Below are 21,353 nucleotides of genomic sequence, written 5' to 3'. Positions count from 1 at the left end.
GTACAAACTATAAAAACTTTGTCAAGGAAAAAATATATTGGTTGGTGGAACCCTATGATTTTATACCATCAGTCACATGATAAGACATCTCACTTCTTTGCAAAATTAAATTGCGAGAATTACACCCATGCAAACTTGTATGCATGAAATTACACCCAATGTATATACTGAAATGTATATGAACCTGGCATTTATTCATTTCAAATGTTTAAGTACAACAAAAGCTACTACTATTATGTGATAGTGAAATAAGAATGGATCGTCGTCTCATCTTCTTGTCATACTTTGAAGACTAGATTTGACAGCAAGTGAGATTTTAAATAAGAACAGGAAATATTTGGTAATAACAGAGCAATCTATCCACAAAAAAGTAAGATTTATAAGAAAAGGAAACACTTTATGTTGACAAAAATGACCAGGATTTGGGGGTCAGTCTCTATATAGCTCTAAATTTACTATAACTAATGTCTATGATAAAAGGGATTATTCTGTTTGATAAGAATACCCCCCGGCTATGATTAATAAGGGGTTAAAAACTCTGATATGAACAAGTTATATAAAACCTGACCTCATTTTCAACTGTTTGGACATTCTTGGGTTTTTTTTTGCACTTTTAGGAAAATACGATACACACCATCGTGTTTTCGGTCTGAGATCTGTCCGTGGAAAAAACAGTCCTCTGATCAGTGTTATTCAGTAAGGTTGCTCAGATGACTGTTTTTTTAACACGGACCGAATTTCTGTATGAAAATAATTTGCAGCATGTACTTTTCAATTCCTTAATGAGACTCGCCCCTTCAAATCTACGGGTGCATACAAAAAATCGTATTCAATTCGAATCATCGATATAGCATCAGATGTTTATGAATACATTGCAATTATTAATAATGGAAACTGTTTTTGATCTTGAAAATTGTACTTACTGCTGATGTAAACAAGCGGATGCCATACGGATCACAATACAGATTTAAAAAAAAAATCTTAATTTTTTTCTGGATGAAAACCAGATGATTTTTTATATGCTTATGTGAACTTAGCCTTGGAGTATTACAAGCCTCACTAGTCAACATCTTTTCACCAATATATTTTGCTCCTTGATTCCATAGTCCTGGTTCATCAAACCGTTTACGCCACTGTTTTGGCATAAGACTGCATAACCAATTCTTGCACTTTTATACATTTTTCATGCCAGCTCTGCACAGTTTTGGAAAAGTGGGTAGAGTGCATCCAAGAGTATGAATGAGCGTCTTCAACAAATTCATCATAATTTCCTCTTCAAAAGTGGTGTAAATTCCTTCAGAAATGTATTCCAGTCAGAGTACATTTCTTACGCTTGGAAATGACAGCTAAAAGATGTGCAAAATTCATTAAGAGGCACATGAAACACCAGTCTTGATTAGTCAGGGCCTATGGGTCTCTATTACGACAGATGCACTGTGCTTGTGTTCCATCTTCTCTGCGCTTGTGTGATATGAGTGCTCTGGCATGAGAGCTGTGCTTGAGTGACGTGTACATTGTGGTTGGGCTGTGCGTCTTTGACATATGCTCTGTGCTTTTCTAACTTGTGTACTGTGCTTGCGCGATGCATGTGCTGTGCTTGCGTGATGTAACCCCTTTGTTTGTTTACATGTGAGTTGTGCTTCTCTGATGTGTGGTCTATGCTTCTTCAACTTGTGCTTAAATGATGTATGCACTGCTTTCTGCTGTATGTGCTATGCTTCTGTCATGAGCACTGTACTTGCATGATGTGTGCGCTGTGCTTGTGAAACGTGCTGGGCTTATGTAAAATGTGTGCTTGTGTGCTGTGCTTCTCTGATGTGTGCTGTGCTTGTGCGAAATGTGTGCACTTTGCTTCTCTGGTTGTGTGGGCTGTGCTCCTCTAAGTTGTCTAAATTGTGTGCTATGCTTTTCTGACATGAGCGCTTTGCTTCTCTGCTGAGTGTACTATGCTTTTTTCACATGTGCACTGTTTTTGATTGATATATGTGCTTGAATGACATGTGCGCTGTGCTTGTGTGAAGAGTGCTTTGTCCTTCTCCAATATTTGTTTTACGTTTTGTTTGAAGTGCGCTCTTCTGTAACATGTGTGACGTGCTTGTATGGTGTGCACTATGCTTGTATGACTTGTGTGCTCTGCTTGTGTTACTTGTGTGCTGTGCCTGTGTGACTTGTGTGCTGTGCTTGTGTGACTTGTGTGCTGTGCTTGTGTGACTTGTGTGCTGTGTTTGTGTGACTTCTGTGCTGTGCTTGCGTGAAGTGTGCGCTATGCTTGTGTGAAGTGTGTGCTGTGCTTGTGTGGCTTGTGTGTAGTGCCTGTGTGGCTTGTATGCAATATTTGTGTGACTTGTATGCTCTGCTTGTGTGAAGTGTGCGCTATGCTTGTGTTACTTGCGTGCTATGCTTGTGTGAAGTGTGCGCTGTGCTGGTGTGACTTTTGTGTAGTGCCTGTGTGGCTTGTGTGCAATACTTGTGTGACTTGTATGCTCTGCTTGTGTGAAGTGTGTGCTATGCTTGTGTGACTTGCGTACTGTGCTTGTGTGAAGTGTGCGCTGTGCTGGTGTTACTTGTGTGTAGTGCCTGTGTGGCTTGTGTACAATACTTGTGTGACTTGTATGCTCTGCTTGTGTGAAGTGTGCGCTATGCTTGTGTTACTTGTGTGCTGTGCTTGCGTGAAGTGTGCGCTATGCTTGTATGACTTGTGTGCTGTGCTGGTGTGACTTGTCTGCAGTGCTTGTGTGACTTGTGTGCAGTGCTTGTGTGACTTGTGTGCAGTGCTTGTCTGACTTGTGTGCAGTGCTTGTGTGACTTGTGTGCTGTGCTTGTGTGACTTCTGTGGTGTTGTGCTTGCGTGACAAGAGCACACTTGTGAAACATATGCTTTCTACTTGTTTGATGTCTAATACTTGTTCTATGCTTGTGTGCGCTGTCCTTATCTAATGTGTGTACTACATTTCTCAGATGTGTGTACAATATGCTTTTGTTGTGTTGATGAGGCCAAACACACTTCTCACACAGGGGTCCTTGCTCTCATTGTCTGTCCCTCATCATATAGAATAATATTACTATATCAGATGGTTACAAATATTCTCTAACTGCACAAAGCAAATATTATTCTGATTTGCAGAGTTTGCACGGAGTGTAATAGGGCATGGAATACAGTTTATTCGCTGCGGTTCTACTCTAACCATCTGGTGAATAGGACAAAAAGCCAATGAGAAACCTCTTTTCTAATTAATCAGTGCAGGAAAATCAAGTTATCAATTACATGCTGGTTTATTTTACTTGTGATGAAAGCATGCTGCCTTCTTCTCTTTTTAACTAGACCCATGGCATCAGCTACACATATCACAATAAACCAACATATAATTGATACATTGATATTGCACCACTGATTAATTAGTACGGAGCGTGAATTTTTATTCCTTCGTTCCCAGAGATACAGAAACACTCTGCATTTATGGCTACATATTTCTTTGGCTTTTATGTCTTTTTGTTGATTTCTTTCTCTCGCTAGATTTTTTTGAGATTCTGTCACATTCAATAGGCAGGTGCAATAAATTAAAGCGCTAACAGGATTCATGTACATGAGAACAACTTATTTGCGAATGAATGATGGATGGGAATAATCAGCCTTTATTTTTGATTCACCTTCAAATAAGTAAAAAAGAAAAAATATTTTTCCATTAATTGTTTCATTTTAAAGATTTTTTTTGGTTTATACAGCATAAATTTAGTTAAAAAGGACTGTTTGGCACTTTGTCATTGATGACCTGTAGGTAGGCCATTTTTTTGAGATTAGAGATTGTTTCGCCCTCCGTGACACCTTCCTATGAGCACAATGAAGAGGTCATAGCACTCCAATTTACATAGGCATATCGAAAGCTGTGTGGTACTGCAGCTCATCCCTTGAAGAGCTTGTGCACATGACTGATTTTCTCGCACAAGTGCTATACATTGTTTTCAGGGATAGTTCTTGTTCTGATGATATTTTATAAGGCTGTACACATATTCAACTTTTTACTCGGACCGAGTTGTCTGCAGAAAACATTGGAGATTTATCCGATTTTGATGAAAGGGCTTGATTGGATCAAAATTACCAGTGTGGACTGACAGAAAGTACAAGATGGAGAAACGTTTCTTTTCTTTCCATGTACAAGAAAAACTGATGCCACTCTGATCAAACTCTGATCAGAATAATTGGTCCGTTTTTGACGTATGTGTAGGAATCAGTCTTGTGAACCTATCTTTAGGGCTCGCTCACATGAGTGAATAAATCGGATGAGTGCAATCTGATAAAAAATCGGATTGCACTCGGCCCTGTGTTATTTTATGGGGCAGTGCACATCTGTGATTATTTTCTCATGGCAATTCAGCATGCTGCAAATGGCTGCAAGAATCGGATCGCGAGCACCCATACAAGTCAATGGGTTCGTGTGAAACATCCAATGTTATCGGAGTGCAGTGTGATTCCCGCAGATGCCGGCAATGGAGGAGTTGAAATGAATTTCTCTGTCTCCTCCGCACCTGTGCTATGATTCTCCAATGCCAGAGGATTGGAGCATAGAGCACTGACACTCGGCTCGCGCTCGCAGGAGCTGGAGCCACGGGTCATTAGTATATCACATCCGATGCTATACACAAGTGTGACTCCAGCCGTATAGGTGCGTGCCAAATCGGCATGAGAAAATAACAGCAGTCCTGCACTGCCCCATAGAGTAACACTGGTCTGAGTGCTATACAATTTTTTAGCTGATTGCACTCATCCAATTTATTCACTCGTGTGAGTGAGCCTTAAGAGTATGCAACTCTCATGGACAGATGCTCACTAATCAAATATTGATGTCTATTACAAATATACTTCCTAGATTTTGTCACAATAATCACCATGAAGAGGAAAGAACCTTTTACCCTAGAAGACCAGCACTAAATAACCACCAATCCATCACTGTTTTGGTGATCATCGGTAGTTTAATATTGCGTTTACACAAGCAGACCTCTCTTGAGATACACACTGAATAATCTGTAATAGATCATTCAGGACATATAGGCTGCCATTGTACTCAGCAGCACAGATCCTAGTTACACAGGATCATGTACAGCAAAGAACGATGCAAACGAAAGGATCCTTTCTCCTAATTACAAGAGTTTTATCATTTTCATCGGTTGATCGGCAGTCTAATTACACTGCATGTAAATAAGTATTCCTAGGGACGCTCGTTGTCTATGATCCCGTAGTGTAAATGCACTTTTAATATCAAAACAGATATTAGGGAGTTATTCATTTGGACTGTAAAAGGTAGATACAAAATCAATGCAGTTTTAGAGAAATGGGGTCAAACCCGTAAGTTACCCATGGGTACTTGGTCAGGCTGTTGGATTTCTGTAGGCTTTTTCCATGTCCTCATTTACCTGGATCCAACTGAGAGAACTTCCATCATTCTCCAAACATCTTTACTTGTTACAATTTTTTCTGCCTTTTATATCATATACACTATTAACCCCTTCCCGAGATGGGTCATACATGTACTGCTCTGCAGGAGCTCCGTTCCCGCAAACATCAGTATATGTGCCTCATGCTGAGTGCCACATTGATCGTGTGCAGTTGTCAGCTCTGTGTGATAGCTGACACCCCGCAGCAACACCCACGATCGATGCAAGCATGATCCCAGGCATTTAACCCCTCTGATGCTGCTATCAGTAGAGACAGTGAAATAGAGGAGAATAGCGCTGAGTCTTCCAGACACAAGATGGCCACGGGGTACTTCAAGGAAGGTGGCGTGTCAGTGCCTGCTCAGAGCAGGACTTGAGACGCCTCCTCCATGCCTGTCAGACACTGCTCTGATGCCCTGCAGTGCAGATGCATTGCAGAACATCAGATCAGTGATCTGATGATATACAGTAATGTCCCATACTGGGACAATGTAAAGAAGTTAAAAAAAAAGTGTAAAAATATATTTTTTTTTAAGTCCCCAAATAAAGAAAAAAAATACTTTTCCAATAATTACATTTATTTATGTAAATAAAAAAATAAACAATAAAAGTTCACATATTTGGTATCGCCATGTCTGTAACGACCCGTAACCCCTTGGTATCACCGTGTTCAGAAACGCCCATAACTCCTTCAGTGAACACCATAAAAAAAAGATAAAAAATTAGGCAAAAAACAATGCTTTATCATCATACTGCTGAACAAAAAGTACAATAAAAAGCCATAAAAAAAATGAATGTAAATAAAAATGGTACAGCTGAAAACAGCATCTTGTCCCACCAAAAAAAGAAGCTGCCATACAGCTCAATCAGCAGAAAAATTAAAAAGTTATAGCTCTCAGAATAAAGCGATGCAAAAATACAAATTTTTCCTATAAAATAGTTTTTATTGTGTAAAAGCGTTTAAAAATAGAAAATATATAAATTGGGTATCGCTGTAATTTTAATGACCTGAAGAATAAAGCTGCCTTACCAACTTTACCAAACGCGGAACGGCGGTATAAAAAAGAAAAAAAGGAATTCTTAAATTGCTGGTTTTTCTTCATTGCCTCCTAAAAATTAGAATAGAAAGCGATCAAAAAATCTCATGTGCTCGAAAATGGTACCAATAAAAATGTCACATGACTCTGTTGGCCAAAATATGGAAAAAAATATAGCTCTTCAAATATGGTGATGCAAAAACTACTTTTTGCAATAAAAAGCATCTTTTAGTGTGTAACAGCAGCCAAATATAAAAACCTAATATAAATCTGATATTGTTGCAATCGCACCGACCCGAAGAATAAAGTCACTTAATCACTTATACCGGAATGGCGTAAAAAGTAAATAAAACTAATTCTCCACATGCTGTTAGTTTTTTCATTCTCTCTCCCAAAGATCGAGCTCGGTGCATTTATCCTGATCTCTGCTCTGAGCGCTGACACAGGGGTTTCTGTGTAAATCTCTAAAACACGTGATTCAGATGAAACTCCGGTGGAAGATTCCCTATAATGAGGCAGATGAAGGTACTGTGGATGCTGTCTGACCTGTGATCCAGCGGTGTCCATCTTTTTAGGATTGCATAAAAGTGCCGTCAACCTCAGTTTTGTGCACTTCTGAAAAGTAGGACACCGTAGAACAGAGACCAGACATAGTTCAGGGTAACTATGCTGCTTCATTATAGTGAATAAATCCATTGGGGTTTCATCTGTCACGTCATTAGGAGATTTAGATGGAAACCCAGATGTAAGTACTCAGCGTAGAGTGCCAGATAAATGTGATCATAAATGTTATGTAAAATGTTCCTAATAAAAGCTTCAACTCAATCAACAAAAAAGCAAGCCCTTACTCAGGTCCATCATCTGTTAACAGAAATATAGGGGGCTTCCACGTTACTGGTAGCACAAAGGCTCTGGAAAAGCTAAATGGCTCCTTTCCCCCAAAAAGAAATTCAGCAAATTCTCCACTCCCAAATCCAAATGTCCTCCCTCCCTTCTGAGCCCCAGTGTGTCTAAACCACATTTAGCCCCACATGTTTGACATTTCTGTAGTGATGGGAGCCAGCTTAATTTACAGGTGCGTGTCTCCAGAAGTATGAGCTGGACATAACGTACTGGTCCCTACGATGTACTGGTCACTACAACAGCAGTTTGCAATTTTCAATCAGCAACATCCACTGCTGCTTGTTTCTGGAAAACACCCATGGAGTCAAAATCGTCACTACATCTGTAGATAAATTCTCAAAGGGTTATAATTTCCAAAATGGGGTCACTTCGGGAGGGAGGGGGTTCTGCTTTTCTAGCACTTAGGGGCTCTTTATATGGAATCCACAAACTATTTTAGGAAAATCTGTGCTGCAGGAGGCAAATAGTGCTCCGTCCCTCCCGAGTTTCTCCATATGGCTAAGTAGTACTGTACAACCACCATAAGTGGTATTGCCACGTTGATAGAAATGATGGGACAAATTTTGGTGCCATTTTTAACCATTTCCAAGTATAAAAATGTAAAACTTGGAGCTAACACACAATCTTGGTGGTAAAAATGTAAATTATTTTATCTTCACTGCTCAATGGTATAAAAGTCTGAATTCATTGAGAGGTTTAGTTTGTAAAATGGGGTCACTGTGTTGGCACCTCAGGGTTTCTGCCAATGAAACATGGCACCCTCAAATAAGTGCAGCATGTCATGATCCAGTCCTGAGTTTGTTTTCAGCTGCCTTGTCTCTGGACTGGTCATGTGGGAGTTAATCCCCTCTGCCTCGCTTTGAAGCTGGCTGGGCTATTTCAGTCCTCTGCAGCCTGTGGACAGTTTCAGCTATAGTTCATGCTCTCTGGCTTGAGCCCCTGACCTGTTTACTTGTATTAGTGATCCTTGTGCCTCTGACTGCCTGTACCCATGTATGACTCGATCTGATCTCTGGACTTCGCTCCTTGTTTTCCGTCTCTGATACCACGCTCCCCATCTGGCTTCGACTCTGGCTTGTACCCAGACTTCGTCTTGCATCTCATGTTTTGGTTACCATGTTACCGGTAGGCTCTGATTTCTTGCTTGTCCCTGACTATTCTTCTGACTGCCCCTATGTACTGCGCTGACCTCTCTGTGTATGACCTTGGCTTGTCTGACTTCTCTTTCATTACCTGTGGCACCTGTGCTGCTGTTCATTGTTGCTATGCTGTTTGTACAACCTCTCTTCTCTCACCAGCACCCCCTGGTGGAGGTTGTACTATACTGCACTGCAGCAGCACATTACACAGCAAAATTTGCACTGTAGTATGGTGTTTCTTCCCTTCTGAGCTTTGTACTATGCCTCAAAAGTAGTTTTCGACGACGTGCAGTATTGGTGAACTAAGGAGAAATTGCACAGAAAATTTTGGGGTCTATTTTCTCCTGTTTCCCTTGTAAAAATACTCAATTTGGAGCTAAAAAAGATTTTTCTGGGAAAAATGTGAATTTGTTATTTTCACAGCTTAACATTATAAACTTCTGTGAAGCACCTGTGGGTTCAAGGTGCTCAATACACATCTAGATAAGTTCCCCAAGGGGTCTGGTTTCCAAAATGGTGTCACTTGTTGGGGGTTTCCACTGTTTATGCACATCAGGGGCTCTCCAAACAAGACATGGTGTCCGCTAATTATGCCAGCAAATTTTACATTCAAAAAGTGAAATGGTGCTCCTTCCCTTCCGAGCCCTGCCATGCGCACAAACAGTGGCTTTCCCACACATAAGGGATATAGGCATGCCCAGGAGAAATTGCAAAACAAATTGTATGGTCCATTTCTCCTGCTACCCTTGCAAAAGTGAAAAAAAAATAAGTGTAAGTGAAAATCTTTGTGAAAGAAAAGCAAATGTTTATTTTTTCCTTCCACATTCCAAAAATTCCTGTGAAGCACCTGAAGGGTTGATAAAGTTCATGAATGTGGTTTTGAGCACCGTGAGGGGTGAAGGTTTTAGAATGGTGTCACTTTTGGGTATTTTCTGTCATATAGGCCCCTTAATGTCACTTCAAATATGAGGTGGTCCCTAAAAAATGATTTTGCTAATTTTGTTATAAAAATGAGAAATCACTGGTCAACTTTTAACCCTTATAATTTCCTAAAAAAAAACCTATGTTTCAAAAATTGTGCTGATGTAAAGTAGTCATGTAGGGAATGTTATTTATTAACTATTTTGTGTGATATCACTCTAATATACTTACCGTATGTAATTCCTGGTAGCTATGCTTTATAATTCAATAGCGCAGAGTTCTACAGGTGGCTGCAGGGGACGGGCGTGTGCGGTAAGGAATGCTGATTCTGATTATGTGCTCGGCTATGCTCAGAGATATTGCATTCTGTTATTATAGGTTATTTTCCAGTTTCAATATCTCAGAGACTTGTGCTGGTTTGGGATTTGTAGTTCCACAATGTCTGCCTGAGTCAAACAAAGGAGTCCAGTTGGCTGGTCCTGCACAAGAATTCACACCCCTGTGATAATTGTGAACTTGGTGCTAGGAGGCACAGGGTCTATGCATTTCGGGCCCCCCTGGATAGAGCTTCAAATGCCTATTTGCTTGGGCTAATTAAAGAAGCATTAAAGAACATTGATCTGCTCTGTCCAAGGAAATGACTTCGCTGGATTATGAGGTCCCATTGTATAACGTGTATTTGACTTGCCTTTTGGCCTGGGGGAATGCCAAGGATGCAGGCTGAGTTTGGAGCAAGTATTTTTGGGCCGCAGCATCTGACAGGGAATTCTATCAGATATCAAAATCATATCATTTTCCCATATCTCACAGGTGGTTCAGCACTCTGTGTGAACTGATACTCAAGGAAAATGCAATGTATAGAATTCAATGAGGTCCTGACACTCGCATACTGATGAATCAGGCTATTAATCCAAAAAACACATAGATCCAATTAAGACACATTTCATGTTGATGAAAGCCTGGGATGGGCTGAAACATGTCCTAATTCAATTTATGTGTTTATTGGATAAATAGCCTGATTAGTATCATCAGTATGTGAGTGCCAGGACTTCCTTGAATTCTATAGTTGGACAATCAATCTCACTTGACCTTGTAATTTTCACACTGGCTACTGGAGCTTTTTAGACTCTACTTTCCAATTTCAGGAAATCTTTTGTATTCAAGCATCTAATGAGCAAGTGCAAAGGTCACTTTAAAAGTTTAAAGGGAGGTGGGATCAGGGGGAGCTCTGTCATTGCCTATTGTGATTGGTGGATCCTGGGTTGTCAGCTGTGTATAGAGGTGTTAGTTGTCATTGTAATCCTGACTTCAGTTGTAAGGAGCCTGCTATAAACTCTCTATGGACATCTACTATATAAAGCTGAATGTGTGTGTGTGTGTATGTGTGTATGTCCGGGATTGGCATCTGCACCGTCGCAGCTACAGCCACAAAATTTTGCACAGTCACACGTCTGGACCCCGAGAGCGTCATAGGCTATGTCGTGAGGCGAAATTTTAACCCCGCGCGTTCCAATTCACCAAACAATTTGGCCCCTATCTACATAATGGGGAAAAAAGTGAAAGGAAAAGTGTTGGAAGCGTCGCAGCTACAGCAACAAAATTTTGCACAGTCACACGTCTGGACCCTGAGAGCGTCATAGGCTATGTTCAGAGGTGAAATTTTAACCCCGCGCTTTCCAATTCACCAAACAATTTTGCCCCTATCTACATAATGGGGAAAAAAGTGAAAGGAAAAGTGTTGGAGGCGTCGCAGCTACAGAAACAAAATTTTGCACAGTCACACGTCTGGACCCTGAGAGCGTCATAGCCTACGTTGTGAGGTGAAATTTTAACCATGCGCTTTCCAATTCACCAAACAATGTTGCCCCTATCTACATAATGGGGAAAAAAGTGAAAGGAAAAGTGTTGGAGGCGTCGCAGCTACAGCCACAAAATTTTGCACAGTCACACGTCTGGACCCTGAGAGCGCCATAGGCTATGTTCTGAGGTGAAATTTTAACTCCGCGCTTTCCAATTCACCAATCTATTTTTCCCCTATCTACATAATGGGGAAAAGTGAAAGGAAAAGTGTTGGAGGCAAATTGACAGCTGCCAGATGTGAACAAGGGGGACTTAAAGAATGAGAACGATGGCGCAAAAGAGTATATACTGATCAGTTGCTAAGGTGGGGCCCCGACATGGGATACTCACCACACACGGGGATATGAACACACACACAAAATGCGCCACACACTACCACGTGCTTGAACACATATACCACCCTCAGCACACATTTCACCACACATACACCAACCTCGCCACATAAAAGTCGAAACACAAAAGTCGCCGCTCAAAACTCGCCACGCGCAAAACTCGCCACATGCAAAAACTAGGCTCACGCAAAACTCGCCACAAGTGCAAAACTCACCTCATGGAAAACTCGCCACACGCAAAACTTGCACACGCGGAAAAATTGCAACATGCACAAAATTTGCAACACATGCAAAAGTTGCCTCACACAAAACTTGCACATACTCAAAAGGCACCAGACATAAAACTCACTATGCGCAAAACTCGCCATGCGCAAAACTTGCTGCACACAACTTGCTACACTAACCTGTCACACACAAAAAGTTGCTACACGCATGTTGCCACACAAAACTCATCTCACAAAAGTCGCTACATGCATGTCGCCACACACAACTCAACACACACAACTTGACAAACGAAACTCGCCCTAAAACACACACAAGTCTGGTATTAGCCTTCAAAAATAAAAATCTGATTAATAAGCAGACAAACTACAAGAGCAACAAATGTACCATATAGGAAATACAGCAGCTGTCAGTCACATGACCTGTCTATTATGTGTATGTGTGAGCTAATATATACTGCCAGGGGGAGGGCTTCCTGTTGGCTGAGGATTTATCAGGCTGCCAATTTATCTTACAAATACTGAGGTAAAAATAATGAGTAAATAACGTGTTAACGAGGTCTAATACAGGAGATCACACAGGTATATACTATATACAGGGGAGATGACACACAGATATATACTATATACAGGAGAGATGACACACAGGTATATACTATATAGAGGAGGAGATGACATACAGGTACATACTATATACAGGAGGAGATGACATACAGGTATATACTATATACAGGAGGAGATGACACACAGGTATATACTATATACAGGAGCAGATTACCTACAGATATATACTATATACAGGGGAGATGACACACAGGTATATACTATATACAGGAGGAGATGACATACAGGTATATACTATATATAGAAGGAGATGACACACAGGTATATACTATATATAGGAGGAGATGACATACACGTATATATTATATATAGGAGGAGATGACATACAGGTATATACTATATATGGGAGGAGATGACATACAGGTATATACTATATACAGGGGAGATGACACACAGCAGGTATATACTATATACAGGGGAGATGACATACAGGTATATACTATATACAGGAGATGACATACAGGTGTATACTATATATAAGGGAGATGACAAACATGTATATACTGAGGTGAAAATGAGAGGTGTGAGGTGAAAATGAAAAGGTGTGAGTGCAAAATGAGAAGAGTGAGGGAAAATAGTGGAGTGATCGGAAAATGACAGATGTGAGGTCGAAATGACAAGTGTTAGGGGGGAATGAGAGGAGTGAGGGAGAAAATGAGAGGTGTGAGGGAGAAAATGAGAGCTGTGAGGGGGAAAATGAAAGATGTGATTGGGAAAATGAGAGGCGTGATGGGAAAATAAGAGAAGTGAGGTGCTATAACTAACCACAAATATTTACTATGCCCAGGCAAAGCCGGGCTCTTCAGCTAGTTTAGTTTAAATCTGAAAAAGCCATTAATGGCCAGTGAGAAAATGGCAGGATTAGTCATTTTTATTTGTAATTTAAAATAATTAAAAAAAAATTACAAAAAATGTTTAAAAATATGTGTATCACAAAAACCTGATTTAAAAATATGTTATTTTCTGATAAAGTATTCCTTTTAAAATGTGAAGTGTATCAGTTGGCTTGAGTAGATAATGGATCCTATAACCAGAGCAAAGTTCTATTGTATCATGAAACAGTCATTTAATAAAGCTACAGAAAATGGATTGTTTTACTGTTTCACAAAGACAGGGTTCTTGATATGCTATGTATTTTCTGTATTTTGGGAGATAATCTTGGCAATTGGTGTCACATGGTAACCTTGGCTGCGAGCCTTTTTAAGTCTTTTTTTCTTTTTAAGAAACAAATATGATCTTTCAAAAACAAGTTTAAAACGATCATAAAACTGAAAATGAACAAGTCACAACATCCATCTGTGGTCGACTTTATGATAAGGTTTAGGTGATTTAAAGCTTCTGCATCAAATTGATATTTTCTTCCAAGCTAGGTCAACATAAAATACAAATGACATAAAAATGAGCTCTGCTTTTATTCTTCTCGCTCTTGCATTTTGGACGGACAGATGAGAACAGTTGGTTTGGAATGAAATAAAAGATTATTTGCACGCATCACAGGTGCTAAGCATAGTCCAAGGTTCCACATTCAGATTATAATTTTGAGTAAGGAAAGAGTTATAGCAAGGATCCTGTTGCTATATTCTGAACCCATTCATTTTACTGACACATCTGTATCTGAGTGGTTTGAAAACTGATTCATTGAGCCTAAGATATAAAAGTAACATTTTCAAATGAAAACTTTTGTAATTTTATTTCAGCCAAGGCTTATAATATGATTTCTGCAATTTTACCACCAAGCAAAACTGAAATGATGAATGCAACAATGCATACTGATTGTAAAATACTATTTACAACATCTGCACAAAGTTCTTCAAATGTGTGGGTGTGAGTGTGTACGTGTGTGCGTGTGGGTTTTAAGCAGGTGTGTACAAATGCTAGCAATGATTTTTAAAAGTAACAAAACACTAAATGAATAAACAAAAGAGAAATCTAAATCAAATCAATATTTGGTATGAACATCCTATGTGTCACGGGGTTAACGCAACAGAGAGGAGCCAGAAGACCGCAGTGTCTCATTGCTTCTACTCCTGCGCTGAAAAGAAGCACTTCCCCTTCTTTTTACATGGTGTTTATTCCTTTTGGCAAAATAGGGGTTAATCGGCCATGTTTGGAGCCCTGGGAGTTTAAGCTCTCAGCTGAGATCTGTTAGCCACTCCTATCCCCTATATAATATTCGCCCTGACTGACACACATGGCCAGAGCTAGCTTATGCTGCCTGGCTTGGAGGAGAGGTATTTTTGGTGATTATATGAGAAGGTGTTTGAAGGAGTTATTTGTGACTGTTGCGTGGGTTAAGTGTGATAATTCCCTTCCTTCCTCTTACTCTTCACCATCCTCCATTCCCCAATGCATTCCCCTGATACATGTGAGTGAATATTTGTATGCCTGGTATTTTCCCCTTGTTTGTGTTGCCTTGTTCGTCCGGTTGGTGTACTGCGGTGCCCAACAGCTCCCCTCTTCCCTGGGTGGGGGAAAGGAACAGACGGAGGGATGATTCAGGACATAAGGCAAGGGTGATGGCCTCGGCATCTTCACCTTCAGAAGTATCTTGGGGAATAGAGCAAACTAGGGCACCACCTAGTGTTAGGGACAGGGAAGGAGCCCCTGGTCCCGAGTCACACGGCAGATGAGTCGTGACATTACGCCATCAAAACATCATTTTTTGTAGGTACACTTGCACTGTCAGGGATTTTATTGGATTATAGTCAGGTGTATAAGAAATCTATTATTACACATTCAATTATTAAACATTATCATTAATATTATTTTGTAGGTTGAAACATTGTCAATAATTCAAGCAAACATGTGCAGAAAGCTAAAAATAAAAACTGGGTGAAGAATAGACAAACTCTGTTGAGTCTCTAGAAGACAGATTCATGTCATGTGGTTATTTCTGCATGTGGTGCTCATACTCAATACTGAATAAATCGACATGTTTTCAAAATTTTCTTTTTCATTTTCTCATTATTTGCAAATGATTAGCATGTTTATCAAACTTTTCATGTAGAGCAGCACATCTGTGAATTCATGATACCATAAATGAAATGTAGGAAATGGGGGATTCTGAAGAGACAAGTTGTCATCACTCTCCATCCATCATCAAGGCTCTAAAGGAGGTTATTCTTGGACAATAGAAAAAGATACAGGTCCTTCTCAAAAAATTAGCATATAGTGTTAAATTTCATTATTTACCATAATGTAATGATTACAATTAAACTTTCATATATTATAGATTCATTATCCACCAACTGAAATTTGTCAGGTCTTTTATTGTTTTAATACTGATGATTTTGGCATACAACTCCTGATAACCCAAAAAACCTGTCTCAATAAATTAGCATATCAAGAAAAGGTTCTCTAAACGACCTATTACCCTAATCTTCTGAATCAACTAATTAACTCTAAACACATGCAAAAGATACCTGAGGCTTTTATAAACTCCCTGCCTGGTTCATTACTCAAAACCCCCATCATGGGTAAGACTAGCGACCTGACAGATGTCAAGAAGGCCATCATTGACACCCTCAAGCAAGAGGGTAAGACCCAGAAAGAAATTTCTCAACAAATAGGCTGTTCCCAGAGTGCTGTATCAAGGCACCTCAATGGTAAGTCTGTTGGAAGGAAACAATGTGGCAGAAAACGCTGTACAACGAGAAGAGGAGACCGGACCTTGAGGAAGATTGTGGAGAAGGACCGATTCCAGACCTTGGGGAACCTGAGGAAGCAGTGGACTGAGTCTGGTGTGGAAACATCCAGAGCCACCGTGCACAGGCGTGTGCAGGAAATGGGCTACAGGTGCCGCATTCCCCAGGTAAAGCCACTTTTGAACCATAAACAGCGGCAGAGGCGCCTGACCTGGGCTACAGAGAAGCAGCACTGGACTGTTGCTAAGTGGTCCCAAGTACTTTTTTCTGATGAAAGCAAATTTTGCATGTCATTCGGAAATCAAGGTGCCAGAGTCTGGAGGAAGACTGGGGAGAAGGAAATGCCAAAATGCCTGAAGTCCAGTGTCAAGTACCCACAGTCAGTGATGGTGTGGGGTGCCATGTCAGCTGCTGGTGTTGGTCCACTGTGTTTCATCAAGGGCAGGGTCAATGCAGCTAGCTATCAGGAGATTTTGGAGCACTTCATGCTGACCTGGCACCTGCTCACAGTGCCAAAACCACTGGTAAATGGTTTACTGACCATGGTATTACTGTGCTCAATTGGCCTGCCAACTCTCCTGACCTGAACCCCATAGAGAATCTGTGGGATATTGTGAAGAGAAAGTTGAGAGACGCAAGACCCAACACTCTGGATGAGCTTAAGGCCGCTATTGAAGCATCCTGGGCCTCCATAACATCTCAGCAGTGTCACAGGCTGATTGCCTCCATGCCACGCCGCATTCAAGCAGTCATTTCTGCCAAAGGATTCCCGACCAAGTATTGAGTGCATAACTGAACATTATTATTTGATGGTTTTTTTGTTTGTTATTAAAAAACACTTTTATTTGATTGGATGGGTGAAATATGCTAATTTATTGAGACAGGTTTTTTGGGTTATCAGGAGTTGTATGCCAAAATCATCAGTATTAAAACAATAAAAGACCTGACAAATTTCAGTTGGTGGATAATGAATCTATAATATATAAAAGTTTAATTGTAATCATTACATTATGGTAAATAATGAAATTTAACACTATATGCTAATTTTTTGAGAAGGACCTGTAGATGTTGCAATGTGTCGCCAATTTGTTTATTCCATGCCTATAGAAGACTCGGTGCTGCCCTTAAAAATCATGGAGTTCATACAAAATACTAGATGTAGTAGTTTATGATGTGGAGTGTATTCATTTTGCATCCACTAATTTGAATAAAACTAAAGATTTCATAGTGAAAGTTATACGAACCTTATTTTCATGTTATGAGTTAAAAATGTTCTATGAAACTCAGACTTGAGTCTGATATTGATTCAAATCTTACTTTTCAAAGGAGGTGTACTTATTTATGCCGAACACTGTAAACCACAGTCTTACCTAATCAATATATATGGCAGACTAGATACAAGCATCTGGTCATAACTTTTAAGAATAATAAACTGTATGTAGATGTATTGCTTCTCATTCTTATAATGTGAATTTTTTTGTGTTTGCTTCAATTTTCAGAAAATTATTGGAATGCAGTCTCTTTTATTGCACCCAACTCCTTCCTCCACTTCTCCACATTCCAAGGAGAGACCAGCGCTGACATCTCTTTCTACTTTAAAACTTCTGCCCCCGACGGCGTTTTTGTGGAAAATAGAGGAAACACTGACTTTATTAAAATTGAGCTAAAATGTAAGTTGGTTCACATGAGATATATAATAAACTGTTGTTACAAGACTTAAAAAAAACTACTCACACCTGAATAATTGTATCACTCCCATAAAATGCAGCATAAAATACACTAAGTTGTTAGCAGAAAATACTCTTTGCTTCAAAGTAGGGTCTAAATGGATCAGACCTGTTTTTTTTAAGCACACCCGACAGATTCGCCATCAGATCTATAATGGGGGAATTTGACTTTAAACACCTTGAATTCTTTATTGAGGACTTTGTATTCATTTGTGTAATAAAAAAATCAGTAATTATTAAAAAATAATTAAAGTTTTTTTGTAGTTTTGTCCAATATGGAAAGTTAGGAATCTTTGCAAATCACTTTTTGGGGGAATTTGCCTGTAAAAAAAAATTGCATGTAAGTAACTTCCAAACTCTTCCTTTCCCCAATATAGTTACCTGCCTTTAGCTGCAATTGTATCAGAACATACTCATTTGGAGTACAGATGATTGTAGTGAAATGGTCAGCACCGGTCTTCTCCTCTGAATGTGGTGCTTATCAGAGCAACCTACTGCGTCAGGCCGATTCCCAAAGTTAGCGACACAGGTTCTGAGCTGACCATTTCACTGCCATTATTTGTACTCCAAATGATATTAATGTAGCTAAAGGCAGGCAAACTGGGGAACAGCAAGGAGTTGGAAGCCGTGCACATTTTTTACAGGAATGAAGACACATGAAGAAAGCAATTTGCAAAGTTTCGTAACTTTTCATCCTGGAAAAAAATAGTTAATAAAAAAGTTTCTTTACTCTTCAACAACACTCCAACAGGTGATTAACAGGTCTTTTGCTATGGGAGAGTCCTGTTAATCGCCTGTAACGGTGCTAGGAGAAGAAGGCCAGGAGGGCCTGACTAGTCTCATCTACAGTACGTGTATCCACAATTTTGGCCACTAGTGTATTGCTAAGCTAGTCGGCCAGATCTTCAAACTATACTTTCTCAGAAACACTGGAGCATTTCAGAGTAAAGAAAACCTGGCTGAAATCGGTTTGGTCAGCATGAATTAGGTGACTAGTTACCTTTTTAGAGATTGTCAGAGACAAAAAAAATAACTTTTGTTTCTGGCTCTGAATAGTGAATGTTAAAGGGAACCTGTCATCAGAATCGTGTTGCCAGAACCATTGGACAGATGAATCAGCCATTGGCAATGTAATCGTATCCAGTTAGGTTTTACTCTGAAACATTGCTGCCAGGAGCTGTGTGTCTTGACTATCTAGTCCCTGCCCAGCTTTTACCCTCCCCACTCCAGTTACCTGACATATCTTTTCTTATGTGTACAGACAAATGTCAGTCAAAGGGTGAAGATAGCCTAGGACCAGCTGTGGACAAGTCAGCCGAAACACATAGTTCCTAGCTGAGCTAGGGCATAAAGAAAAGTTCCCCTGGGGTGCGATGCTCTATAAATTAATACCCTAAGCCAGGGGTCCCCAACTCCAGTCCTCAAGGCCCACCAACAGGTCATGTTTTCAGGATTTCCTTTGCATTGCACAGGTGATGCAATTATTACCTGGGCAAGACTAAGGAAATCCTGAAAACATGACATGTTGGTGGGCCTTGAGGACTGGAATTGGGGACCCCTGCCCTAAGCGTTGCTCATCTACTGGCACCCACCTGGATGCAGCACGGGTCACTCACTCTGTAGTCTGCACTGACACAGGAGAAGAAATCACAGTTTCGGGACCGCTGTGGTCTGTGATTGGCTGCAGCAGTCACATGACTTGAGCAACTTGTCATCAAAAAATCTATTGTTATGTTGCTCAAGTCACCTAAGCTGCTAGTAAAACTGTAACATCTCCATTTTTTTCTGTGTCAGTGCAGACCATAGAGCAGCCTGTGCTGTATTCATTTGGATGACAGTAGGTGATTATCACTTAGTTTATTTTCAACAGCTCCCAAGTCCTTGGGGAACTTTCCTTTTTGCTTGGACAACTCCTTTAACCTTGGTATAACCTACAAATAGTTAATTATGGGGGTCACATTGGCATGTTTCTTGATTGAAGTCCAAATTGCATGTCCTTCCATATCATACCTGTGAGTTTGGACACATTCAGCCACATTCTTCATTCATTCATCACCTTTCAAGACCAACTTTATTTACCAGCCATCTGTCATCTTATCTGAAGGAATTTAAATAATCACCTCCTTTTTACCCCAATTTGAAGGGAACCTGTCAGTTGGAACATGCTTTTTCTATAATAGCAACATATTTATTTACAATATATTAAAAAATTAAGGAAGCAACAAGCATAACTGTAAACTACTTCAGCTTCATATGAATAAGCAGGGAGGAAGATCCTGGATCACTCTAAGCATAAACATGCAAACTAGTAGCTTTCTCCCTGTTTTTTTTCCTTATCAGGTTGGAGTGGTGCCGTATATAGCAATGTTTGCTGCTTCTTTGAATTTTTCATGAATGGCTACTAGAAAAAAAATGAAGTATTTACTACAGAATAATTTGTGCTGGATCAAATGTTTTTCTTACAATTTCATTCAGCAATGTAATTTAAAAATAGCCTAGTCTTCTGATCCCATGGCCGCTTTCCATTTTCAGCTAAGGGATTTACCAATCATAATGCTAGGTCATTTGTAATTTATTATAGAAAAAGAGTCTACAAATTTATAAATTTAATAAATTGTCATTTTTTAATGAATAGGGCCATAGCAATTTAACGATATTAATAATATATATTTTATTTCTTCTAAACCCACTGCAATGTGTCATTTCTTCATGGCTTAAATAAACCAAAACCCACGCGTATACACACAAACTGCAATTCTGCTGAGTGTCAGATGATGATGTGATTGAATCTGTATTACTCGGAATCTTCATGACAGTGATGTGTGAACTGAACTCACTGTTCTCTCAGTTAGTATCCTGCATGGCTTTTAGAGATAAGGGTATAAAATGAAGAGGCATGGAAGGGACCTGTGACAAGTCTTTATTAGCTACAGACCAATGAAATTCTAGATTTCACTGCTGAGAATTCCTTCCCTCTTATCATATTTTTAGGCAGTAAAAATGAAAAAAAATACATAACTATAGAGAAGCTGAGAAATTGCCCTGCACAATAATACATTTGTATTTAAGCGTTACTGCTTGGCTGATTTATAGAAAAAGCCATGAAATTTTTTTTATTATTTGCATAAAGACCTCAATATATAGAGATATTCAAGAGTCCTGCAAAGGGAAATAAACATATGAATAAATTATACATCTCAGAAAATTACTGGATTAAATCCATTGTGGATTGGAATTTTCCCCTCCAGCGGCGATAGAGCCCTCGATGAACTCCTTTTAGGCAATGCTTTTTCTATTAAACGCAGCTTATCAAAAATGTAGCTCAAAGCTCGTGGACTCAACTATCTAACAAGAAAGAATCCCGCCATGAGATTCATTTACATTATAGGATATAAACGTAATGGAAACATTTGGAAAGTTAACTCTGCATATCATGATTACATACCACCTTTATACAGCCACACATGAATCATGGAAGCTCCCTTCCATCTACCATCTCCCGAAATTAAGACCCT

The 21,353-nt window shown here is 39.7% G+C and overlaps 1 protein-coding gene across 1 annotated transcript in view; it reads left to right on the top strand.

The window, feature by feature from the left end:
* Positions 1-21,353, top strand: part of CNTNAP2 (contactin associated protein 2) — a 2,776,229-nt gene that overhangs the window by 2,598,947 nt on the left and 155,929 nt on the right. The window contains exon 16 of the mRNA XM_069730166.1: positions 17,611-17,781. Coding sequence (XP_069586267.1) covers positions 17,611-17,781 — 171 coding nt within the window. The remainder of the gene's footprint in view (positions 1-17,610; positions 17,782-21,353) is intronic.

This window comes from Ranitomeya imitator, chromosome 6 (genome assembly GCF_032444005.1).
Source record: "Ranitomeya imitator isolate aRanImi1 chromosome 6, aRanImi1.pri, whole genome shotgun sequence".
In the NCBI taxonomy this organism is placed as follows: Eukaryota; Metazoa; Chordata; class Amphibia; order Anura; family Dendrobatidae; genus Ranitomeya; species Ranitomeya imitator.
Note: the sequence above shows the minus strand (reverse complement) of the source record. Positions and strands in the feature narration are given on the sequence as shown.